The sequence below is a fragment of the Pristiophorus japonicus genome, chromosome 2 (genome assembly GCF_044704955.1).
Source record: "Pristiophorus japonicus isolate sPriJap1 chromosome 2, sPriJap1.hap1, whole genome shotgun sequence".
Classification (NCBI taxonomy): Eukaryota; Metazoa; Chordata; class Chondrichthyes; family Pristiophoridae; genus Pristiophorus; species Pristiophorus japonicus.
The window spans coordinates 24,241,924-24,263,715 of NC_091978.1; the positions used below are offsets into that span (position 1 = coordinate 24,241,924).

General features: G+C 45.3%; 1 protein-coding gene across 4 annotated transcripts in view; it reads left to right on the forward strand.

Moving 5' to 3' along the window:
• Positions 1-21,373, forward strand: part of thnsl2 (threonine synthase-like 2) — a 46,691-nt gene extending 25,318 nt beyond the window's left edge. For all 4 annotated transcript variants that reach the window (XM_070861236.1, XM_070861251.1, XM_070861259.1 and 1 more), the window contains exons 5-9: positions 8,480-8,710; positions 12,292-12,440; positions 18,499-18,624; positions 19,343-19,494; positions 21,020-21,373. In XM_070861236.1, coding sequence (XP_070717337.1) covers positions 8,480-8,710; positions 12,292-12,440; positions 18,499-18,624; positions 19,343-19,494; positions 21,020-21,224 — 863 coding nt within the window. In that variant the 3' untranslated portion in view covers positions 21,225-21,373. The remainder of the gene's footprint in view (positions 1-8,479; positions 8,711-12,291; positions 12,441-18,498; positions 18,625-19,342; positions 19,495-21,019) is intronic.
• The last annotated feature ends 419 nt before the right edge of the window (positions 21,374-21,792 follow it).

The following is a 21,792-nucleotide window of genomic DNA, read 5'->3' on the forward strand; positions in this document are numbered from 1 at the left end:
CAAGGTCCTTTCCCATCGGTAGAGCCTCGTACGCAGTCACCACTTAGCGGATAATCGTAGGCTGAGAGATCAACAGACGGAAAATAACAGGCAAGTGTGCCTGGATTATCCCACATACACTGGCCTTGTGTGAGGCCCTGTCAATGGCAAGGGGCCTTGCAAAATCAAACCTTATATTGGCAATAATGAAAAAAGAACGAAAGAACTTGCATTTAAATTGCACCTTTCACAACCTCAGGATGCTTTACAGCCAATGAAATACTTATACTTGAAATATTTGCAGGCCTATGGAGAAAGAGCAGGAGAGGTGGACTAATTGGTTAGCTCTTTCAAAGAGTTAGCACAGGCATGATGGGCCGAATGATTCTATGGGCTAGAAATTGCGAAGTGCCCCATTTGGGGTGGTAACTTTGCAAGGAGCGCTAAAGTAACGGCGGGCGGCAAAGATTTGCTGGTGCCAAGAACTTCTGCTTTAGCTCTCCAAGAGGGAAGTGGGGCGTTAAATCAAGCGCTACCATTTCCCTTAGAGCGCTAAAGGAAGTGAGATTGCGGTATCGTCTGTGAGGGCTGTCTGTACAGGCTCCTTCCCTCGCTTAAAGGGAAGGGCCAATGTTGGGTTGAATCAATCCTCCTGCTGTCTCTGTGGGGCCACGGGGCCTGCGCTATGTGCATAATAGCCCCAAGCATTCCGAGAGAGTGCAGGGCTGAGGAATCAGAGGGGGCAAAAGAAAGCAGGAGGACTGGGGCGATAAATACATTTTGCCCGACCTGACCACCACTGCCTTGAAATATCGCTCCCCAAACAGCCAGCCGAGGTGACCATGCCTCCTGCAGCTGTCGCTATTGATGCCCGATGATGCTGCAGAGGGCGGGAGCGAATATCACACCCAGGGCGGTAACGGGGCGCTGCGCACCAGATGATGTCAGCGCAAAACCGCCAGGGAAGTCCAATCGGTGATTTTGCCGCACCCGGTCGGTAACCCCTTACCGGCCCACCCCCCCCCCCCCGCCCACCCACAGGCACTAGCGGGAGTCACAAACCAGGCAACTGTATTCAGGGCAGCACCAAACGCAAAGGGCGGGGCAGTGATTACAGCAGGGTCACATGTGGATCAATACAACTTAAGAGACTGAATAGAAGTCAGGATTCCATGTTCATTTATTTTTTATTATTGGAGGCACAGATCAATTACACTACACATGTTGTGTGGTTATGAAGCAGATTTAGCACTGCAAACTATTCATTGTAATTCAAGCCCGAAATTATCCAATTGAAGCAGATAGTGTAAAACGTGCACTAGAGGCACTAGAGAAGGTGCAAAAAAAGATTTATTGAAATGGTACCAGAGCTGAGAGGATATACCTATCAATAAAATATTGAGCAGGCTGGGGCTCTTTTCTCCAGAAAAGCGAAGACTGAGGGCTGGCCTGATGGAGGTGGTTAAGATTATGAAAGGGTTTGATAGGGTATGCGCAGAGAAGATGTTTCCACTGGTGGGCAAGAGCCGAACTCGGGGCCATCAGCCGTCACCATTCCAAGGGGTCAGGGGCCACGAGAAGATTCTGCAAGTCGATGATGTCAAAAAGGACACTGAGGAGAAGCATCTCTCGAAACCGTTGAAGAGACTGAGCTGTCCAAAAACTGCCCGGGATTTCACTTCGAGCCCCAGGGTGTGGGATTGGAACCAGATCAGGTTCCACACAGGGGTGTGAGTGTCAATAATCGTTGTTGTTGTGCCTGGTTAGTTTTTTTGTTTGTTATCATTGAGGTATTGTTTGTTATAATAACGCGTGTCAACAGATGATGACTAAAGGGTGTTTAACCTATACCTCACGACAATGACTCAGTATCGCCACTACCTTGGTGGTGGCATCCATGTTTGGTGAGACTGTGCTGGCCGCCTGTACTCATGAACATCTACCCGGTCCTCCCAAACACCCAAGTACTCGCGGCCCTCCTTGGCCTGTGAGAACTCGCGGGACTTTGCACCGTGGACAAGCCATGTGAAGACTTGGAATAGGCACTCATTTAATGGGACCCATCCCATGAGTGTACTTAAATAGTCACTAATAAATTCAAGAAGGAACTTAGGAGAAGTTTCTTCACTCCGAGTGGTTAGAAGCTGGAACTCGTTACCACATGGAGCAGTTGGGGTGAAAAGCATAGATGCATTTAAGGGGAGGCTGTTAAATACATGAGGAAGAAACTGAGATGAGGAGGAATTTCTTCTCTCAGAGGGTTGTAAATCTGTGGAATTCTCTGCCCCAGAGAGCTGTGGAGGCTGGGTCATTGAATATATTTAAGACGGAGATAAACAGATTTTTGAGCGATAAGGGAGTAAAGGATTATGGGGAGCGGGCAGGGAAGTGGAGCTGAGTCCATGATCAGATCAGTCATGACCTGAGTGAATAGCGGAGCAGGCTTGAGGGGCCAAATGGCCGACATCTGCTCCTATTTCTTATGTTCTTCTTATGATCTTATGAAGGGAATAAAAGCGAATATATTGATAGTGTTAGATGAAGAATGGTGGGAGGAGGCTTCTGTGGAACATAAACACCCACATGGACCTGTAGGGCCAAATAGCCTGTTTCTGTGCTGTAAATACTATGTACATTTAGAAGTATAGACTTGAAAAGTTGGGAAGTTATGCTAAACCTGTATCAAACCTTGGTTAGACCAGACATGGGGGCGAAATTGCTCCTTTTTCAGACTGCCATTAGCACCACTGGGAGGTGCAGACGGAGCTGCCATCGTGCAGCCTGGCACTCCATTTTGGGTGTCGGGCTGCAGCCCCAGCACCACGCTGCTCCGGTGATCCAGTGGAGGCCACCAAAGGCCTTGCAGGGTGCACGGCGGCCCTCCCATTTACATGAAGGGGAGGGGCGTTGATGTGCGTCAGCACTATGCGGAGCATCCGCATAGCGCGGAACATCCCATAAGAACATAAGAATTAGGAACAGGAGTAGGCCATCTAGCCCCTCGAGCCAGCTCCACCATTCAACAAGATCATGGCTGATCTTGCCGTGGACTCAGCTCCACTTACCCGCCCGCTCCCCGTAACCCTTAATTCCCTTATTGGTTAAAAATCTATCTATCTGTGACTTGAATACATTCAATGAGCTAGCCTCAACTGCTTCCTTGGGCAGAGAATTCCACAGATTCACAACCCTCTGGGAGAAGAAATTCCTTCTCAACTCGGTTTTAAATTGGCTCCCCCGTATTTTGAGGCTGTGCCCCCTAGTTCTAGTCTCCCCGACCAGTGGAAACAACCTCTCTGCCTCTATCTTGTCTATCCCTTTCATTATTTTAAATGTTTCGATAAGATCACCCCTCATCCTTCTGAACTCCAATGAGTAAAGACCCAGTCTACTCAATCTATCATCATAAGGAAACCCCCTCATCTCCGGAATCAGCCTAGTGAATCGTCTCTGTACCCCCTCCAAAGCTAGTATATCCTTCCTTAAGTAAGGTGATCAAAACTGCACGCAGTACTCCAGGTGCGGCCTCACCAATATCCTGTACAGTTGCAGCAGGACCTCCCTGCTTTTGTACTCCATCCCTCTCGCAATGAAGGCCAACATTCCATTCGCCTTCCTGATTACCTGCTGCACCTGCAAACTAACTTTTTGGGATTCATGAACAAGGACCCCCAGGTCCCTCTGCACCGCAGCATGTTGTAATTTCTCCCCATTTAAATAATATTCCCTTTTACTGATTTTTTCCCCAAGGTGGATGACATCACACTTTTCGATATTGTATTCCATCTGCCAAACCTTAGCCCATTCACTTAGCCTATCTAAATCTCTTTGCAGCCTCTCTGTGTCCTCTACACAACCCACTTTCCCACTAATCTTTGTGCCATCTGCAAATTTTGTTACACTACATTCTGTCCCCTCTTCCAGGTTATCTATGTATATTGTAAACAGTTGTGGTCCCAGCACCGATCCCTGTGGCACACCACTAACCACCAATTTCCAACCCGAAAAGGACCCATTTATCCCGACTCTCTGCTTTCTGTTAGCCAGCCAATTCACTATCCATGCTAATACATTTTCTCTGACTCCGCGTACCTTTATCTTACATAGAAACATAGAAACATAGAAAATAGGTGCAGGAGTAAGCCATTCGGCCCTTCTAGCCTGCACCACCATTCAATGCGTTCATGGCTGAACATGCAACCTCAATACCCCATTCCTGCTTTCTCGCCATACCCCTTGATCCCCCTAGTAGTAAGGACTTCATCTAACTCCTTTTTGAATATATTTAGTGAATTGGCCTCAACAACTTTCTGTGGTAGAGAATTCCACAGGTTCACCACTCTCTGGGTGAAGAAGTTTCTCCTCATCTCGGTCCTAAATGGCTTACCCCTTATCCTCAGACTGTGACCCCTGGTTCTGGACTTCCCCAACATTGGGAATATTCTTCCTGCATCTAACCTATCTAAACCCATCAGAATTTTAAACATTTCTATGAGGTCCCCTCTCATTCTTCTGAACTCCAGTGAATACAAGCCCAGTTGATCCAGTCTTTCTTGATAGGTCAGTCCCGCCATCCCAGGAATCAGTCTGGTGAACCTTCGCTGCACTCCCTCAAGAGCAAGAATGTCCTTCCTCAGGTTAGGAGACCAAAACAATACTCCAGGTGTGGCTTCACCAAGGCCCTGTACAACTGTAGCAACACCTCCCTGACCCTGTACTCAAATCCCCTCGCTATGAAGGCCAACATGCCATTTGCTTTCTTAACCGCCTGCTGTACCTGCATGCCAACCTTCAATGACTGATGTACCATGACACCCAGGTCTCATTGCACCTCCCCTTTTCCTAATCTGTCACCATTCAGATAATAGTCTATCTCTCTGTTTTTACCACCAAAGTGGATAACCTCACATTTATCCACATTATACTTCATATGCCATGCATTTGCCCACTCACCTAACCTATCCAAGTCACTCTGCAGCCTAATAGCATCCTCCTCGCAGCTCACACTGCCACCCAACTTAGTGTCATCCGCAAATTTGGAGATACTACATTTAATCCCCTCGTCTAAATCATTAATGTACAATGTAAACAGCTGGGGCCCCAGCACAGAACCTTGCGGTACCCCACTAGTCACTGCCTGCCATTCTGAAAAGTACCCATTTACTCCTACTCTTTGCTTCCTGTCTGACAACTAGTTCTCAATCCATGTCAGCACACTACCCCCAATCCCATGTGCTTTAACTTTGCACATTAATCTCTTGAGTTGGACTTTGTCGAAAGCCTTCTGAAAGTCCAAATATACCACATCAACTGGTTCTCCCTTGTCCACTCTACTGGAAACATCCTCAAAAAATTCCAGAAGATTTGTCAAGCATGATTTCCCTTTCACAAATCCATGCTGACTTGGACGTATCATGTCACCTCTTTCCAAATGCGCTGCTATGACATCCTTAATAATTGATTCCATCATTTTACCCACTACCGATGTCAGGCTGACCGGTCTATAATTCCCTGTTTTCTCTCTCCCTCCTTTTTTAAAAAGTGGGGTTACATTGGCTACCCTCCACTCCATAGGAACTGATCCAGAGTCAATGGAATGTTGGAAAATGACTGTCAATATATCCGCTATTTCCAAGGCCACCTCCTTAAGTACTCTGGGATGCAGTCCATCAGGCCCTGGGGATTTATCGGCTTTCAATCCCATCAATTTCCTCAACACAATTTCCCGCCTAATAAGGATTTCCCTCAGTTCCTCCTCCTTACTAGACCCTCTGACCCCTTTTTGCTGTAACCTTTTGTGTGGCACCTTATCGAATGCCTTTTGGAAATCTAAATACACCACATCTAGCGGTACACCTCTATCCACCATGCTCGTTATATCCTCAAAGAATTCCAGTAAATTAGTTAAACATGATTTCCCCTTCATGAATCCATGTTGCGTCTGCTTGATTGCACTATTCCTATCTAGATGTCCCGCTATTTCTTCCTTAATGATAGTTTCAAGCATTTTTCCCACTACAGATGTTAAACTAACCGGCCTATAGTTACCTGCCTTTTGTCTGCCCCCTTTTTTAAACAGAGGCGTTACATTAGCTGCTTTCCAATCCACTGGTACCTCCCCAGAGTCCAGAGAATTTTGGTAGATTATAACGAATGCATCTGCTATAACTTCCGCCATCTCTTTTAATACCCTGGGATGCATTTCATCAGGACCAGGGGACTTGTCTACCTTGAGTCCCATTAGCCTGTCTAGCACTACCCCCCTAGTGATAGTGATTGTCTCAAGGTCCTCCCTTCCCACATTCCTGTGATACATCTCCCTCCATTAGTGCCTCTGGAACAGCCGCTAAATGAGGTGGCGCGCGTAAGATTGCGCTCCACTTCCTTTGAGGTAAGCCCAATTCAGCGGCCGGGGCGGGAGTTCTGCGCCGGGCGTAGGAAGTCCCAGCCCCAGCAGGTTACCACCCCCAGTCACGGCGCAGGGAATTTCGCCCCCTTAGAATATTGCCTACAGTTCTGGTCGCAATATTATAAAAAGGATATAGAGGCACTGGAGAGGGTGCAGAGAAGGTTTACAAGGATGTACAGAAGCTTTACAGAAATGTGAGGGTATACATATCAGGAAAGGATAAACAGGTTGGGTCTCTTTTCTCTTGAGGAAAGAAGGCTGAGGGGTGACCTAATAGAGGTCTTTAAAATGATGAAAGGTTTTGATAGAGTGGATACAGAGAGAATGTTACCACTTGTGGAGAAGAGCATAACTAGAGGCTATCAATATCAGATAGTCATCAAGAAATCCAATCGGGAATTCAGAAGAAACTTCTGTACCCAGAGAGTGGTGAGAATGTGGAACTCACTACCACAGGGAGTGGTTGAGGCGAATAGTATCGATGTATTTAAGGGGAGGCTGGACAAGCATATGAGGGAGAAGGGACTAGAAGGGTTGTGCTGATAGAGTTAGATGAGGAAAGATGGGAGGAGGCTCGAGTGGAGCATGGACTGGTTGGACTGAATGGACTAGTTGGACTAAATGGCCTGATTATATGCTGGAAATTGTATATAGAGAAATTCGCCAACCATGCGCCCGGTTTTTCGGTGATATTTTGCCGTTTTTGGCAAAAAACGGTGAACCGGTAGTTTCGGGGAAGACTTGCGCCGGTGGTTTTTCAATCCCACTGGGGAGCAGACCGCCGTCATGCAAGAGTCGAAATATCGCTTTCGGCAAAATTTTGTCTCAGCGGCGACCCGAATTCTGCGCGAAAAAAAGCGCCCGGGAAAAACTTGCGTTGCAGCCCTTGGAACAGTGGTGGATATAAAGACTTGCAAAAAAGGTAAGTTGAAGTTTTTCTTTTTTAATTCTTTTTCAGCGATTCGATAGTTAAGTATCTTGTGAATGTTTTGGGATGTTTTATTTCTTTGGTTTTTGAAAACATTTTTGGGGTGTTTCTCCCCCTCCTAAGGCCTCTCTCGCAGCGGTAATTGGCCTCGGAATAAAGTTGGTGTGGATCGCGGTTTCTGCTGCGAATCCTTGTGCAACGCCGATTTTTACCGCTGCCCGCATTTTTTCGCGAAACTTAGGCCTTAAAAAACTACCGGAGTGATAGCGGTATTTTTTCGGCCAAAAATTACCGCTATCACCAAAAAACGAATTTCTAGCCCTATGTAACCCTCTGTAATGAAGTGTCCTGCAATGGGTGGAGGACAAAGCTGCAACCTATCTGAGAATGTGTTTGAACTTCATTTTTAACTTTTTTTTTTACAGTGAGTAGAGATTTAACCGAGCCCCGCATTTCCTTGGGTAGATCGCGATGCGGGGAACTGACAGTCTAACTCTGGTCTACCCACTCCAGGTCACTCAGTACGATACCTGGGGTTGACGGTGATAAATAGTGTCTTGTTCATCGCTGGGCAGTTGATAGTGATGGTGTAGAGTCTGTGCGTGAGCATAAATATGTCAGTCAGTGCAAACTATTAAGAGTAGGGGAATTATTTCCAGTGTCCTGGGGTCAACATTTATCCCTGAATCAACATTACAAAAAAAAAACAGATGATCTGGTCATTATCACATTGCTGTTTGTGGGAGCTTGCTGTGCCCAAATTGGCTACTGCATTTCTTACATTACAGCAGTGACTACATTCCAATAATTACTTCATTGGCTGTAAAGCGCTTTGGGACATCCGGTGGTCGTGAAAGGTGCTACATAAATTCAAGTCCATCCCTTCCTCCCTCCCTCCCTTCCTCCCCTCTCTTTTCTTTTCTTTTCTTTTCTTTTCTTTTCCTTTCTTTTTTTCATCAGTGGCTGAGGCAGAAACGGTATCACCATTACTAATTAGATTGGATAAGTGGATGAAGAAAAAGATGAAGAAGATATATGGGAACAGGGTAGGGATATGTGCGATTAGGACTGTTTACTTGCTGGTTATAACCAAATGACCTGCTTCTGTGTTGCAACCTCTGTATTTCTATGTATTTTTACACTGCCCTGCGCTTTTTCTTCAGTTGACGGCACCAGTGATGAGCTGGACGAGCCAATCCGGAACGTGTTTGCTGACACAGAGTTTGTGAAGAAACACAATATCATGAGCTTAAATTCCATCAACTGGGCCCGGGTCATGGTGCAGATTGCCCACTACTTCTACGCCTACTTCCACTGCAGCCCTTCGATGAAGGAGACCCCCCTCCCTTTGGTGGAGGTTGTTGTACCAACAGGAGCAGCAGGCAACATTACGGGCAAGAATAAGACGGAGTATCCTGCCTTGCACAGGAGCTGACTAACTCTGGTTAACTGTACAGTGACCGTACTTTTCATTCATAAAAACAGAAAATGCTGGAAATCTCAGCGGGCCCAATAGAGTGGACAAGGGAGAACCAGCTGATGTGGTATATTTGGACTTTCAGAAGGCTTTCGACAAGGTCCCACACAAGAGATTAATGTGCAAAGTTAAAGCACATGGGATTGGGGGTAGTGTGCTGACATGGATTGAGAACTGGTTGTCAGACAGGAAGCAAAGAGTAGGAGTAAATGGGTACTTTTCAGAATGGCAGGCAGTGACTAGTGGAGTACCGCAAGGTTCTGTGCTGGGGCCCCAGCTGTTTACACTGTACATTAATGATTTAGATGAGGGGATTAAATGTAGTATCTCCAAATTTGCGGATGATACTAAGTTGGGTGGCAGTGTGAGCTGCGAGGAGGATGCTATGAGGCTGCAGAGCGACTTGGATAGGTTAGGTGAGTGGGCAAATGCATGGCAGATGAAGTATAATGTGGATTAATGTGAGGTTATCCACTTTGGTGGTAAAAACAGAGAGACAGACTATTATCTGAATGGTGACAGATTAGGAAAAGGGGAGGTGCAACGAGACCTGGGTGTCATGGTACATCAGTCATTGAAGGTTGGCATGCAGGTACAGCAGGCGGTTAAGAAAGCAAATGGCATGTTGGCCTTCATAGCGAGGGGATTTGAGTACAGGGATAGGGAGGTGTTGCTACAGTTGTACAGAGCCTTGGTGAGGCCACACCTGGAGTATTGTGTACAGTTTTAGTCTCCTAACTTGAGGAAGGACATTCTTGCTATTGAGGGAGTGCAGCGAAGGTTCACCAGACTGATTCCCGGGATGGCGGGACTGACATATCAAGAAAGACTGGATCAACTGGGCTTATATTCACTGGAGTTCAGAAGAATGAGAGGGCACCTCATAGAAACGTTTAAAATTCTGATGGGTTTAGACAGGTTAGATGCAGGAAGAATGTTCCCAATGTTGGGGAAGTCCAGAACCAGGGGTCACAGTCTAAGGATAAGGGGTAAGCCATTTAGGACCGAGATGAGGAGAAACTTCTTCACCCAGAGAGTGGTGAACCTGTGGAATTCTCTACCACAGAAAGTTGTTGAGGCCAATTCACTAAATATATTCAAAAAGGAGTTAGATGTAGTCCATACTACTCGGGGGATCAAGGGGTATGACGAGAAAGCAGGAATGGGGTACTGAAGTTGCATGTTCAGCCATGAACTCATTGAATGGCGGTGCAGGCTCGAAGGGCTGAATGGCCTACTCCTGCACCTATTTTCTATGTTTCTATGTTTCTATGAAGGGACCGAGTGTAATATAGCCAAGTTTGATGATGATGCAAAGATGGGTGGGAAAGCAAATTGTGAGGGGGACACAAAAAATCTGCAAAGGGATAAAGACAGGCTATGTGGGCAGAAATTTGGCAGATATATGATGTTGGAAAATGTGAGGTTATCAACTTCGGCAGAATTTTTTTAAATTATAATTTAAATGGAGAAAAATTGCAAAGTGCTGCAGTACAGAGGGACCTGGGGACTCCTTGTGCATGAAACACAAAAAGTGAGTATGCAGGTTCAGCAATTAATCAGGAAGGTACGTGGAGTGTTTGCCTTTATTGCAAGGGGGATAAAGTATAAAAGCAGAGCAGTCCTGCTACAACTGTTCAGGGTATTGGTGAGATCACACCTGGAATACTGCGTACAGTTTTGGTCCCCATATTTAAGGAAAGATATACTTGCATTGGAGGCTGTTCAGAGAAGGTTGACTAGGTGGATTCCGGAGATGAAGGGGTTGACTAATAAAGATAGGTTGAGTAGGTTGGGCCTATACTCATTGGAGTTCAGAAGAATGAGAGGTGATCTTATCGAAACATATAAGATAATGAGGGGGCTTAACAAGGTGGGTGCAGAGAGGATATTGCCACATAGGGGAAACTAAAACTAGGGGACATAGTCTCAGAATAAGTGGCCGCCCATTTAAAACTGAGATGAGGGGGAATTTCTTCTCTGAGGGTTGTAAAACTATGGAATTCTCTGCCCCAGAGAGCTGTGGAGGCTGGGTCATTGAATATATTTAAGGCAGAGATAGACAGATTTTTGAGCGATAAGGGAACAAAGGGTTATGGGGAGCGGGCAGGGAAGTGAAGCTGAGTCCATAATCAGATCAGCCATGATCTTTTTAAATGGCGGAGCAGGCGCGAGGGGCCAGGTGACCTACTCCTGCTCCTATTTCTTATGTTCTTATGTACAGTTTGTCAGAACTGGCGAATGTTCGAAATGAACAGATTCTTAAGGAGCACTGAAAGGGGGAGGGGAGAAAAGAACAAAAGGGAAGGTCTATGTTATGGTGGGAGACAGGAGAGATTTGAGAGACAAAAGGGATGATGGGCCGACTTGAGATGGTAATGGCAGACGTTAAAAAAAATTAGTCTAGATAGGATGTGAATGGCAGAATAATTACCAGCTGCCATTGGAAACAGAGAGAAAAAATACATAAGATCGGGGGGGTGGGGGGTTTAAAAAAAAGGAGGTAAGGGTGCAAAATATGGGCAGAGGTTATGGTTTGAAATTGTTGAACTCGCTGTTGAGTCCAGAGGGCTTTAAAATGCCTAAATGAAAGATGAGGTGGTGTTCCTCGAGCTTGCATTGAGCTTCATTGGAACAGTGCAGGAGTCTGAGGACGGAGAGGTCAGAGTGGGAATGGAGTGGAGAAGTAAAGTGACAGGCGACCGGAAGCTCAGGGTTATGCTTACGGACTGAACGGAGGTGTTCCACAAAGTGGTCACCCAATCTAAGCTTGGTCTCCTTAATGTAGAGGAGACCACATCGTGAGCAGCGAATACAGTATACTAAATTGCTGAATATACTAAGTAGGAGAGATTGTGTAGAATGGGCCTATTCTCTCAAGAGTTTAGAAGAGTGAGAGGTGATCTCATTGCAAAGTACCAGATTCTGAAGGGGATTGACAGGGTAGATGCTGAGAGATTGTTTCCCCTGGCTAGAGAGTCTAGAACTAGGGGGCATTGGTACTTTTCATTACGCTATTCTTTTCGCTTGCATCCACAGGACCCCGGTTTAACGTCTCATCCGAAAGACAACACCTCCGACAGTGCAGCACTCCCTCAGTACTGCACTGGGAGTGTCGGCCTAGATTATATGCTCATGTCTGTGGAACCCGCAATCTTCTGAGTCGGATGCCTTTCTGCAACCACTGAGCCACGGCTGACATTAGGATAAGATTTGGATTGCGCTAGCAAATAGCTAGCAAAAACCCGATCGGCCAAATGGCCTCTTTCTGTTAACTTCCGTGGCCATGCACAGCCATCCCATAATTCTGGCGCTCCCAGCATTCTGTCAAGTGTGCTCGGGAGTTGTGCATACCTGGTTGCTATGGACCATGAGAAAGCAGATTGTCATAGCAATTATGGTGTGTTGGGGTTGCCATGCAAGTTCTTTGTTCCTTTAGACTTATGTGTTTAATTGTATTTTTATTTCTTTAATTCTGTCCCCGTCTCCCCACCCCAGCTGGATGTATCGCTCAGATGATGGGTCTCCCAATCCGGCTAGTCGCTGTCGTTAACGAAAATGACATAATTCACAGAACCATTCAGAATGGTGACTTCTCATTGGCCGATTCAGTTAAAGCTTCGTTGGCACCATCCATTGACATTCAGGTATGCAAATGTTGGGGCTAATTCCTGGGCTACCCCACTCGTAGAAAATTGCTTTGACTGATTCCTGATGGCAGTGTCCAGTTGTACAGTCGTGTGTGTAAGTGGTTTTGCCCCTGGTGGTTTTGAATCACCCCTCTTACAATAGTTCTAGACACCGGAATTATTGTCGTGAACAGCAATATACAGTCATAGACAGATCTTTTCAGTCTCTACCGTCAAATTGCTTTTATTCAAGTTAAAACACACCTGCACCCAGTAAAAACACACCCTGGTAGTGTAATACAAACAACCACAGTACAACACACAGTCTGGCTTGTCTAAACAGGCCCCTAACACGAAGTACCCATGTCTAAAACACCCCTGCTCAGATTCAAAATTGCACCACTGGATCTGTCCAACAGAATGTGCATACGCTTATGATCCTTGCAAAAACCTCCCCATTAAAACCACTAAGGCTTGGTTGGGACACACAACACCCTTTCACACTATGCAGTGGTCTTAATGATGCATGGGCTGGGATAAATGCTCACCAATTACCCCTCTGGCTGACTCGCTGCTTCTCCCGATGAGGCGTATCTTCAGGGTCCGTACCAAACTGCTTTTTCAAGTCCAATCTTAAGGTCAGTTTCCCAGTCGAAGTAGCAAGGCTCTCTGGTGTTTCTTCTCTCCGTCCCAGATGGAGTGCTCTGTCCTTGTGCGCTGCAAGCAGGCGTAGAAGAGGAGAGAGAGAGAGAGAGAGAGAGAGAGAGAGAGAGATGGCAGCCAAGACTGCCTCTCTTCTTGCAAAAATGCATCTTCTCGTGCCAAAAGTCCAACTGTCCTTCTCTGAGGCTGTGCAACTGAAAAAGCAAACTCAAGTCTCTGGCCTGTTCCTTTGTCAACTGGGCTGTATCTCGATGTGTGGCTCCGATGAGTCTGTGGTCAAATAGCTTACCTTTGCCTTTCAATGGCCTGAAACCTCGGCCACTTTACTTAATGTCTCACTGATTGCTTCCCATTCCACGACACAAAAGGCATTCATCAACCATGATGTTCCTGCTTTCAGCCATTCTCATTCTTGCCCAGCTGATGTGTATCCAAGTTAAACTTGTTTGGACCATAGAAACATAGAAACATAGAAAATAGGTGCAGGAGTAGGCCATTCGGCCCTTCGAGCCTGCACCGCCATTCAATGAGGTCATGGCTGAACATGCAACTTCAGTACCCCATTCCTGCTTTCTCACCATACCCCTTGATCCCCCGAGTAGTATGGACTACATCTAACTCCTTTTTGAATATATTTAGTGAATTGGCCTCAACAACTTTCTGTGGTAGAGAATTCCACAGGTTCACCACTCTCTGGGTGAAGAAGTTTCTCCTCATCTCGGTCCTAAATGGCTTACCCCTTATCCTTAGACTGTGACCCCTGGTTCTGGACTTCCCCAACATTGGGAACATTCTTCCTGCATCTAACCTGTCTAAACCTGTCAGTATTTTAAACGTTTCTATGAGATCCCCTCTCATTCTTCTGAACTCCAGTGAATACAAGCCCAGTTGATCCAGTCTTTCTTGATATGTCAGTCCCGCCATCCCGGGTATCAGTCTGGTGAACCTTCGCTGCACTCCCTCAATAGCAAGAATGTCCTTCCTCAAGTTAGGAGACTAAAACTGTACACAATACACCAGGTGTGGCCTCATCAAGGCCCTGTACAACTGTAGTAACACCTCCTTGCCCCTGTACTCAAATCCCCTCGCTATGAAGGCCAACATGCCATTTGCTTTCTTAACCGCCTGCTGTACCTGCATGCCAACCTTCAATGACTGATGTACCATGACACCCAGGTCTCGTTGCACCTCCCCTTTTCCTAATCTGTCACCATTCAGATAATAGTCTGTCTCTCTGTTTTTACCACCAAAGTTGATAACCTCACATTTATCCATATTATACTTCATCTGCCATGCATTTGCCCACTCACCTAACCTATCCAAGTTACTCTGTAGCCTCATAGCATCCTCCTCGCAGCTCAAACTGCCACCCAACTTAGTGTCATCCGCAAATTTGGAGATACTACATTTAATCCCCTTGTCTAAATCATTAATGTACAATGTAAACAGCTGGGGCCCCAGCACAGAACCTTGCGGTACTCCACTAGTCACTGCCTGCCATTCTGAAAAGTACCCATTTACTACTACTCTTTGCTTCCTGTCTGACAACCAGTTCTCAATCCACGTCAGCACACTACCCCCAATCCCATGTGCTTTAACTTTGCACATTAATCTCTTGTGTGGGACCTTGTCGAAAGCCTTCTGAAAGTCCATATACACCACATCAACTGGTTCTCCCTTGTCCACTCGTCTGGAAACATCCTCAAAAAATTTCAGAAGATTTGTCAAGCATGATTTCCCTTTCACAAATCCATGCTGACTTGGACCTATCATGTCACTTGCCCCAGCCAGCTCTTCTGCTGTACAGTGAATATAGTAGCAATGTCCAAAAAGTCCAAAAAAATTTTTCGCCGAATTCTTACGCGTGTGTGATCCCTTTTTTCCAACTTGAGAACCAAGCCTGCTCAACGGAGAGATTTGGTGAGTTGAGAACAAACAGTAATGGGAGCAGAAGTCCCAACCTCCCACCACCAGCCCTGTTGAGGAGATAAGGGGCTCCTGAGCTCCCTGGGCCTCACCTCCTCACCTCCTTCCGCTCAGCAAGGCAATTAGGCTGAGGCACCCTGTTATCTCGAGACATCCAACATGGTCAGCACTCCTCAACCTTTCTGCCACACAATGATTCAAGCAAAATAAATAAATGCAATGAAAGGTAATCAAGAAAATAATATAAATTTAACAAAAAATATATATTTTTGAGATGAGTTGAATTGAGAAAAAAAAGACTAGAGATAACCAGTAGTCAGCTGAACTGAACACTGAGATTAACCTGCACAATTAGGTAGGGAAATGGCATGTTGGCCTTTATTGCAAGGGGGTTGGAGTACAACAGTAAGGAAGTTTTACTACAATTGTACAGGGCCTTGGTGAGACCACACCTGGAGTACTGTGCACAGTCACCTTATAAGAACATAAGAAATAGGAGCTGGAGTAGGCCATTTGGCCCGTTGAGCCTGCTCCGCCATTCAATAAGATCTGGTCTTGGGCTCAGCTCCACTTCCCTGCCCACTCCCCATAACCCTTCACTCCCTTATCATTCAAAAATCTATCTCCACCTCAAATATATTCAATGACTCAGTCTCCACAGCTTTCTGGGGCAGAGAATTCCACAGATTTACAACCCTCTGAGAAGAAATTCCTCCTCATCAAAATTTGAAATGGGCGACCCCTTATTCTGAAACTATGGCCCCTAGGTTTAGATTTCCCAACGAGGGGAAACATCCTCTCTGCATCTACCTTGTCAAGCCCCCTCAGTATGTTATATGTTTCAATAAGAACACCTCTCATTCTTCTAAACTCCAATGAGTATAGGCCCAACCTGCTCAACTTTCCTCATAAGTCAACCACTTCATCTCAGGGATCAACCTAGTGAACCTTCTCTGAACAGCCTCAAATGCAAGTATATCCTTCCTTAAACACAGAGACCAAAATTGTACGCAGTACTCTAGGTATGGCCTCACCAATACCCTGTACCGTTGTAGCAGAACTTCTCTGCTTTTATGCTCCATCTCCTTTGCAATAAAGGCCAACATTCTATTTGCCTTCCTGATTACCTGCTGTACCTGCATATTAACTTTTTGTGTTTCATGCACAAGATCCCTCTGTACTTTTGTAATTTAGCCATTTGTAAGTTATCTCCATTTAAATAATAATTAACTTTTTTATTTTTCCAGCCAAAGTGGAAAATCTTACGCTATCCCACATTATACTCCATCTGCCAAATGTTTGCCCACTCACTTAGCCTATCTATATCCCTTTGAAGATTTTTATCTGAGGAAGGACATTAGAGATGGTGCAACGAAGGTTCACTAGATTGATTCCTGGGATGAGAGGGTTGTCCTATGAGGAGAGATTGTGTAGAATGGGCCTATTCTCTCAGGAGTTTAGAGGAGTGAGAGGTGATCTCATTGAAACATACCAGATTCTGAAGGGAATTGACAGGGTAGATGCTGAGAGGTTGTTTCCCCTGGCTGGAGAGTCTAGAATTAGGGGGCATCTCAGAATAAGGGGTCAGCCATTTAAGACTGAGATGCGGAGGAATTTTTTCACTTAGAGTTGTCAACCTTTGGAATTCTCTGCCCCAAAGGGCTGTGGATGCTGAGTCATTGAATATTTTCAAAGAAAAACTTTCATTTATATAGTGCCTTTCAGGACCATGGGACAATAACCAGATAATCTGCTTTTTTATGTTGATTGAGGGATAAAAATTGGCCAGGAAACCTCGGATAACTCCCCTACTCTTCTTCAAAATAGTGCCATGGGATCTTTTACATACACATGAGACAGCAGACGGGGCCTCGGTTTAACGTCTCATCTCAAAGATGAGATGAATAACATTTTGAACACTAGGGGAATCAAACGATATGGAGATCGGGTGGGAAAGTGTTGAGGTCAAAAATCAGCCATGATCTTATTGAATGGTGGAGCAGACTTGAGGGACTGTATGGCCTACTCCTGCTCCTTATTCTTATGGTCTTATGCTCTTATGGAACAAAACCCCTTCAACCAGAGCCAAAGACAAAAAATACAATGAATTAAAAATAAACAATGTTCTTTATTTCCCCCCTTTGTAAATGTATTGTGGCTTTAACTATATGTATGAACCATAGTGTATGAAGAATGTGAACTAGAATAAGAAAAGAAAGAAATCATTAAAAAAATATTCATTAAGTGGGCAAAAATTTGGCAGATGGAGTATAATGTTGGAAAGTGTGAGATCATGCACTTTGGCAGAAAAAAAATCAAAGAGCAAGTTATTATTTAAATGGAGAAAGATTGCAAAGTGCTACAGTACAGCGGGACATGGGGGTATTTGTGCATGAAACACAAAAGGATAGTATGCAGGTACAGCAAGTGATCAAGAAGGCCAATAGTATCTTGGCCTTTATTGCAAAGGGGATGGAGTATAAAAGCAGGGAAGACTTGCTACAGTTATACAGGGTATTGGTGAGGCCACACCTGGTTTCCATATTTATGAAAGGATATACTTGCTTTGGAGACAGTTCAGAGAAGGTTCACTAGGTTGATTCCGGGGCTGAGGGGTTTGACTTATGAGGAAAGGTTGAGTAGGTTGGGCCTCTACTCATTGGCGTTCAGAAGAATGAGAGGTGATCGTATCGAAATGTATAAGATTATGAGGGGGCTTGACAAGGTGGATGCAGAGAGGATGTTTCCACTGATGGGGTGACTAGAACTAGAGGGCATGATCTTAGAATAAGGGGCCGCCCATTTAAAACTGAGATGAGGAGAAATTTCTTCTCTCTGAGGGTTGTGAATCTGTGGAATTCGCTGCCTCAGAGAGCTGTGGAACCTGGGACATTGAATACATTTAAGACAGAAATAGACAGTTTCTTAATCGATAAGGGGTTATGGGGAGCGGGCAGGGAAGTGAAGCTGAGTCCATGATCAGATCAGCCATGATCTTATTGAATGGCGGAGCAGGCTCGAGGGGCCGTATAGCCTACTCCTGTTCCTATTTCTCATGTTCTTATTCCTGGGAAGTGGGCGTCGCTGGCAAGGCCAGCATTTATTGCCCTTGAGAAGATGTGATAAGCCATGTTCTTGAACCACTGATGTAGCGGTTTGGTACAATTGGCTTGCTGGGCCATTTCAGTCAACCACACTGTAGGTCTGGAGTCACGTATAGGCCAGACCAGGTAAGGATGGCAGGTTATGTTCCATATTATGGGTACACATAGAAAGTGATTAGAGTTTAGTCTTGTGTGGAAAAGTTGATGGTAATAAATCAAGAGGAAGGTAAAGACGAGCTTGCTGACTTGATAGAATGGATGGGCATGGGACACAGGTCGTGCAGATAATGGAGAGTGCGCTCGTCATCAGCCTCCAGAGACAGCACAGAGAGGAAGAAGGCAAACAGAGAATTATTTATAACAATCCTTTCTTTCTTCTGCAGGAGCCGTACAACATGGAGAGAATTTTCTGGCTGTTGTCAGACAAGGATAGCACCTTAATAAAAACGTTAATGGAGGAATTCCAGAAACTGGGCAAAGCCAATCTGCCAGAAGCATTGTTCATAAAGGTCTGTACTTGGATAATTAGTAAGATATTATCTTTTACGAACAGTATAATCCATTGAACATCTGCTGTACTGTCACTATATTCATGGGAAGGAATGCATTACTTTGTAAGGCGATCAACTCCGGTGACACCCAAGTTAGACGGAATGTTTCAGGAAGTTGAGCTTGTTTCTTTAGAGGCTAGGAGACCAAGGGGTCCCACTAAACCCTTGAGGGAACCAATAAAACGAGCTATATATTCAATACTTGAGGTTACAAAAAAAGGACTTGCATTTATATAGCACCTTTCATGTCCTCAATGCTTTACAGCCAATTAAATACTTTTGAAGTGTAGTCACTGTTGTAATGTTGGAAAAGCAGCAGGCAATTTGCGCGCAGCAAGCTCCCTCAAACAGCAATGTGATAACGACCATGTATTCTGTTTTTTAGTGATGTTGATTGAGGGATAAATATTGGCCAGGACACCGGGGAGAACTTCCCTGCTCTTCTTCGCAATGGCGCCTAAGAGAGCAGATGGGGCCTCAATTTAACATCTCATCCAAAAGGCGGCACCCCCGATAGTGCAGCACTCCCTTGGTACTGCATTGTGAGTGTCAGCCTAGATTTATGTGCTCAAGGACAGGAGGGAGGAGACCACAAATGGCCGTTGGACGTTACTATGAGCATTTGCTAAGTCACTGAGATGACCTTTAACCTGTTGCCTCTCTTGTTATCATGCAGCTGTCACACGCTCTCAGTTCCTGCACTGTGAATGATGACAAGGTGATTGAGACTATGCTCCGCTGTTGGAAAGAGAATCAGTATCTGCTATGCCCTCACTCTGCTGTCGCTGTCACATACCATTATCAGCAATCGGACCTGGGCCCAAGCAGGTAATGGTATTAGTCATCCTGTCAATCATAGAACCAATTAAACCTTAATTGGTGTAACGAACAAACTGGAATTGTTCAGACTGCAAAGCAAGGCGCTTTATTCATATTGCACCTCACTATTGATGGAAGAAATGTCCCAAAGTGCTTCACATACACTGAATTACTCTGATTGGCATTATGTGGGCAAAATAAGCAGCAATGTATCATACAGCGCCAGCAGCAATGACATTTAATTGAGCAGTTTAAGATGATTAAAGGATTTACATAAGAACATAACATAACATTGAATAAATTTAAGACAGAAATAGACAGTTTCTTAACTGATAAGGGAATAAGGGGTTATGGGAAGCGGGCAGGGAAGGGGCTCGGAGTCCATGATCGGATCAGCCATGATCATATTAAATGGCCGAGCAGGATCAAGGGACCGTATGACCTACTCTTGCTCCTATTATTATAAGACATAGGAGCAGGAGTAGGCTATTCGGCCCCTCGAGCCTGCTCCACCATTCAATAAGATCATGGCTGATCATCAACTGCACTTTCCCGCCCGATCTCCATAATCCCTTGATTCCCTTGATTTTGATAGGGTAGATAGAGAGAAACTATTTCCTCTGACAAGGTAGTCCAGACAAGGAGGAATAACCTTAAAATTAGAACTAGGCATTCAGGGGGTGATTACAGGAAGCACTTCTTCACACAAAGGGCATTGGAAATCGGGAACTCTCTCCCCCAAAAAGCTGTTGAGGCTGGGGGTCAATTAAAAATGTCAAAACTGAGATTGTTAGGCAAGTGTACTGAGGGTTACGGAACCAAGGCAGGTAGATGGAGTTAAGATATTATCTAATTAAATGGAGGAACAGGCTCGGGGGGCTGAATGGCTTACCCCCGTTTCCTTGAATGACCAGCTAGTCTGTTTTTGGTGGTGTCAATTGAGGGAGGAATGTTGACCAGGGCAGTGGTGAAAGGTTGAGATGAGGAGATATTTCTTCACTCAGAGGGTTGTGAATCTTTGGAATGCTCCACCCCAGAGGGTTGTGGATGCTCAGTTATTGAGTATATTCAAGACAGAGATCAATAGATTTTTGGACCCTAATCAAGGGAAATGGGGATCGGGCGGGAAGGTAGAGTTGAGGTAGAAGATCAGCCGTGATCTTGTCGAATGACAGAGCAAGGTCGAAGGGCCAAATGGCTTACTGCTTCTATGTCTTATGTTCTTATGAAGACCCCCTGATGTTCTTGGAATAGCTCCTGGTCGAACAGGCAGACGGAGCCTTCGTTTAATGCAAATTAGGAAGGAAGGAAGGATGGTTATGGTGGGAAGTCAGGGGCAGGGGAAAATAAAGCAATCAGAAAAAGCTGTTTTCATTAGAATAGAGGAGATTAAGGGATGATTTGACAAAGGAGCACACAGAATAACATTTTAAAATGGTGCTATAAAAAGCCTTTGTTTCGTTGTCATTGTTGTCCAGAAATAACTAAACAAAGCAAAATCGCTTTCCTGACCGCTAATTCTTTCTGCACCTAGCGTCCTGAGATGCTGCCTCGCGACTGCTTCAGCTGCTAAGTTCCAGGAGGCCGTGTTGAAAGCTGGGCTAACTCCAGAGATTCCACCTGAGATACGTGCTCTGGAGACCATGGAGACGCGCTGTACGGCAATGAGGCGAGGAGAAGACTGGGAAAAGATGCTGTACCACAAAATCGAGGAAATCGGTGCACTCAGAAAAACGTGAATGCTTTCCCGGAATCAAACATACCGTGGCTTTGCCACACTGACCTTTTGTACGTAGAAGGCCGAGTGTGTGTGTGCATGTGTGTGTGTTTATAATCTAAAACCCAATGCAGGCAAGCTTTAAGTGTAAAATAAAGGGGCAAGCATCAAGTTCCCTCATCTTTTCCTTTTCTTGTAGCATCAGGTTTAATTTCCCTTTCCAGAACCCAGAGGTGTTCTGTTTCTCCAACGGGCCAGCACTTGACTGTTATCGGAGTTCAGATGAACAAATCTGTTCATCAGCTCCATCCTTTTCCCACTCCCTCATTCCCTATGGTACTCATTATTGCTGCCTGCCCTCTAGGGATCATAGAATCATAGAATCATAGAAGTTTACAGCATGGAAGGAGGCCATATCGACCCATCGTGTCCGTGCCGGCCAACAAGAGGCTATCCAGCCTAATCCCACATTCCAGCTCTAGGTCTGTAACCCTGTAAGTTACGGCACTTCTAGCGCACATCCAAGTACTTTTTAAATGTGGTGAGGGTTTCTGCATCTACCACCCCTTCAGGCAGTGAGTTCCAGACCC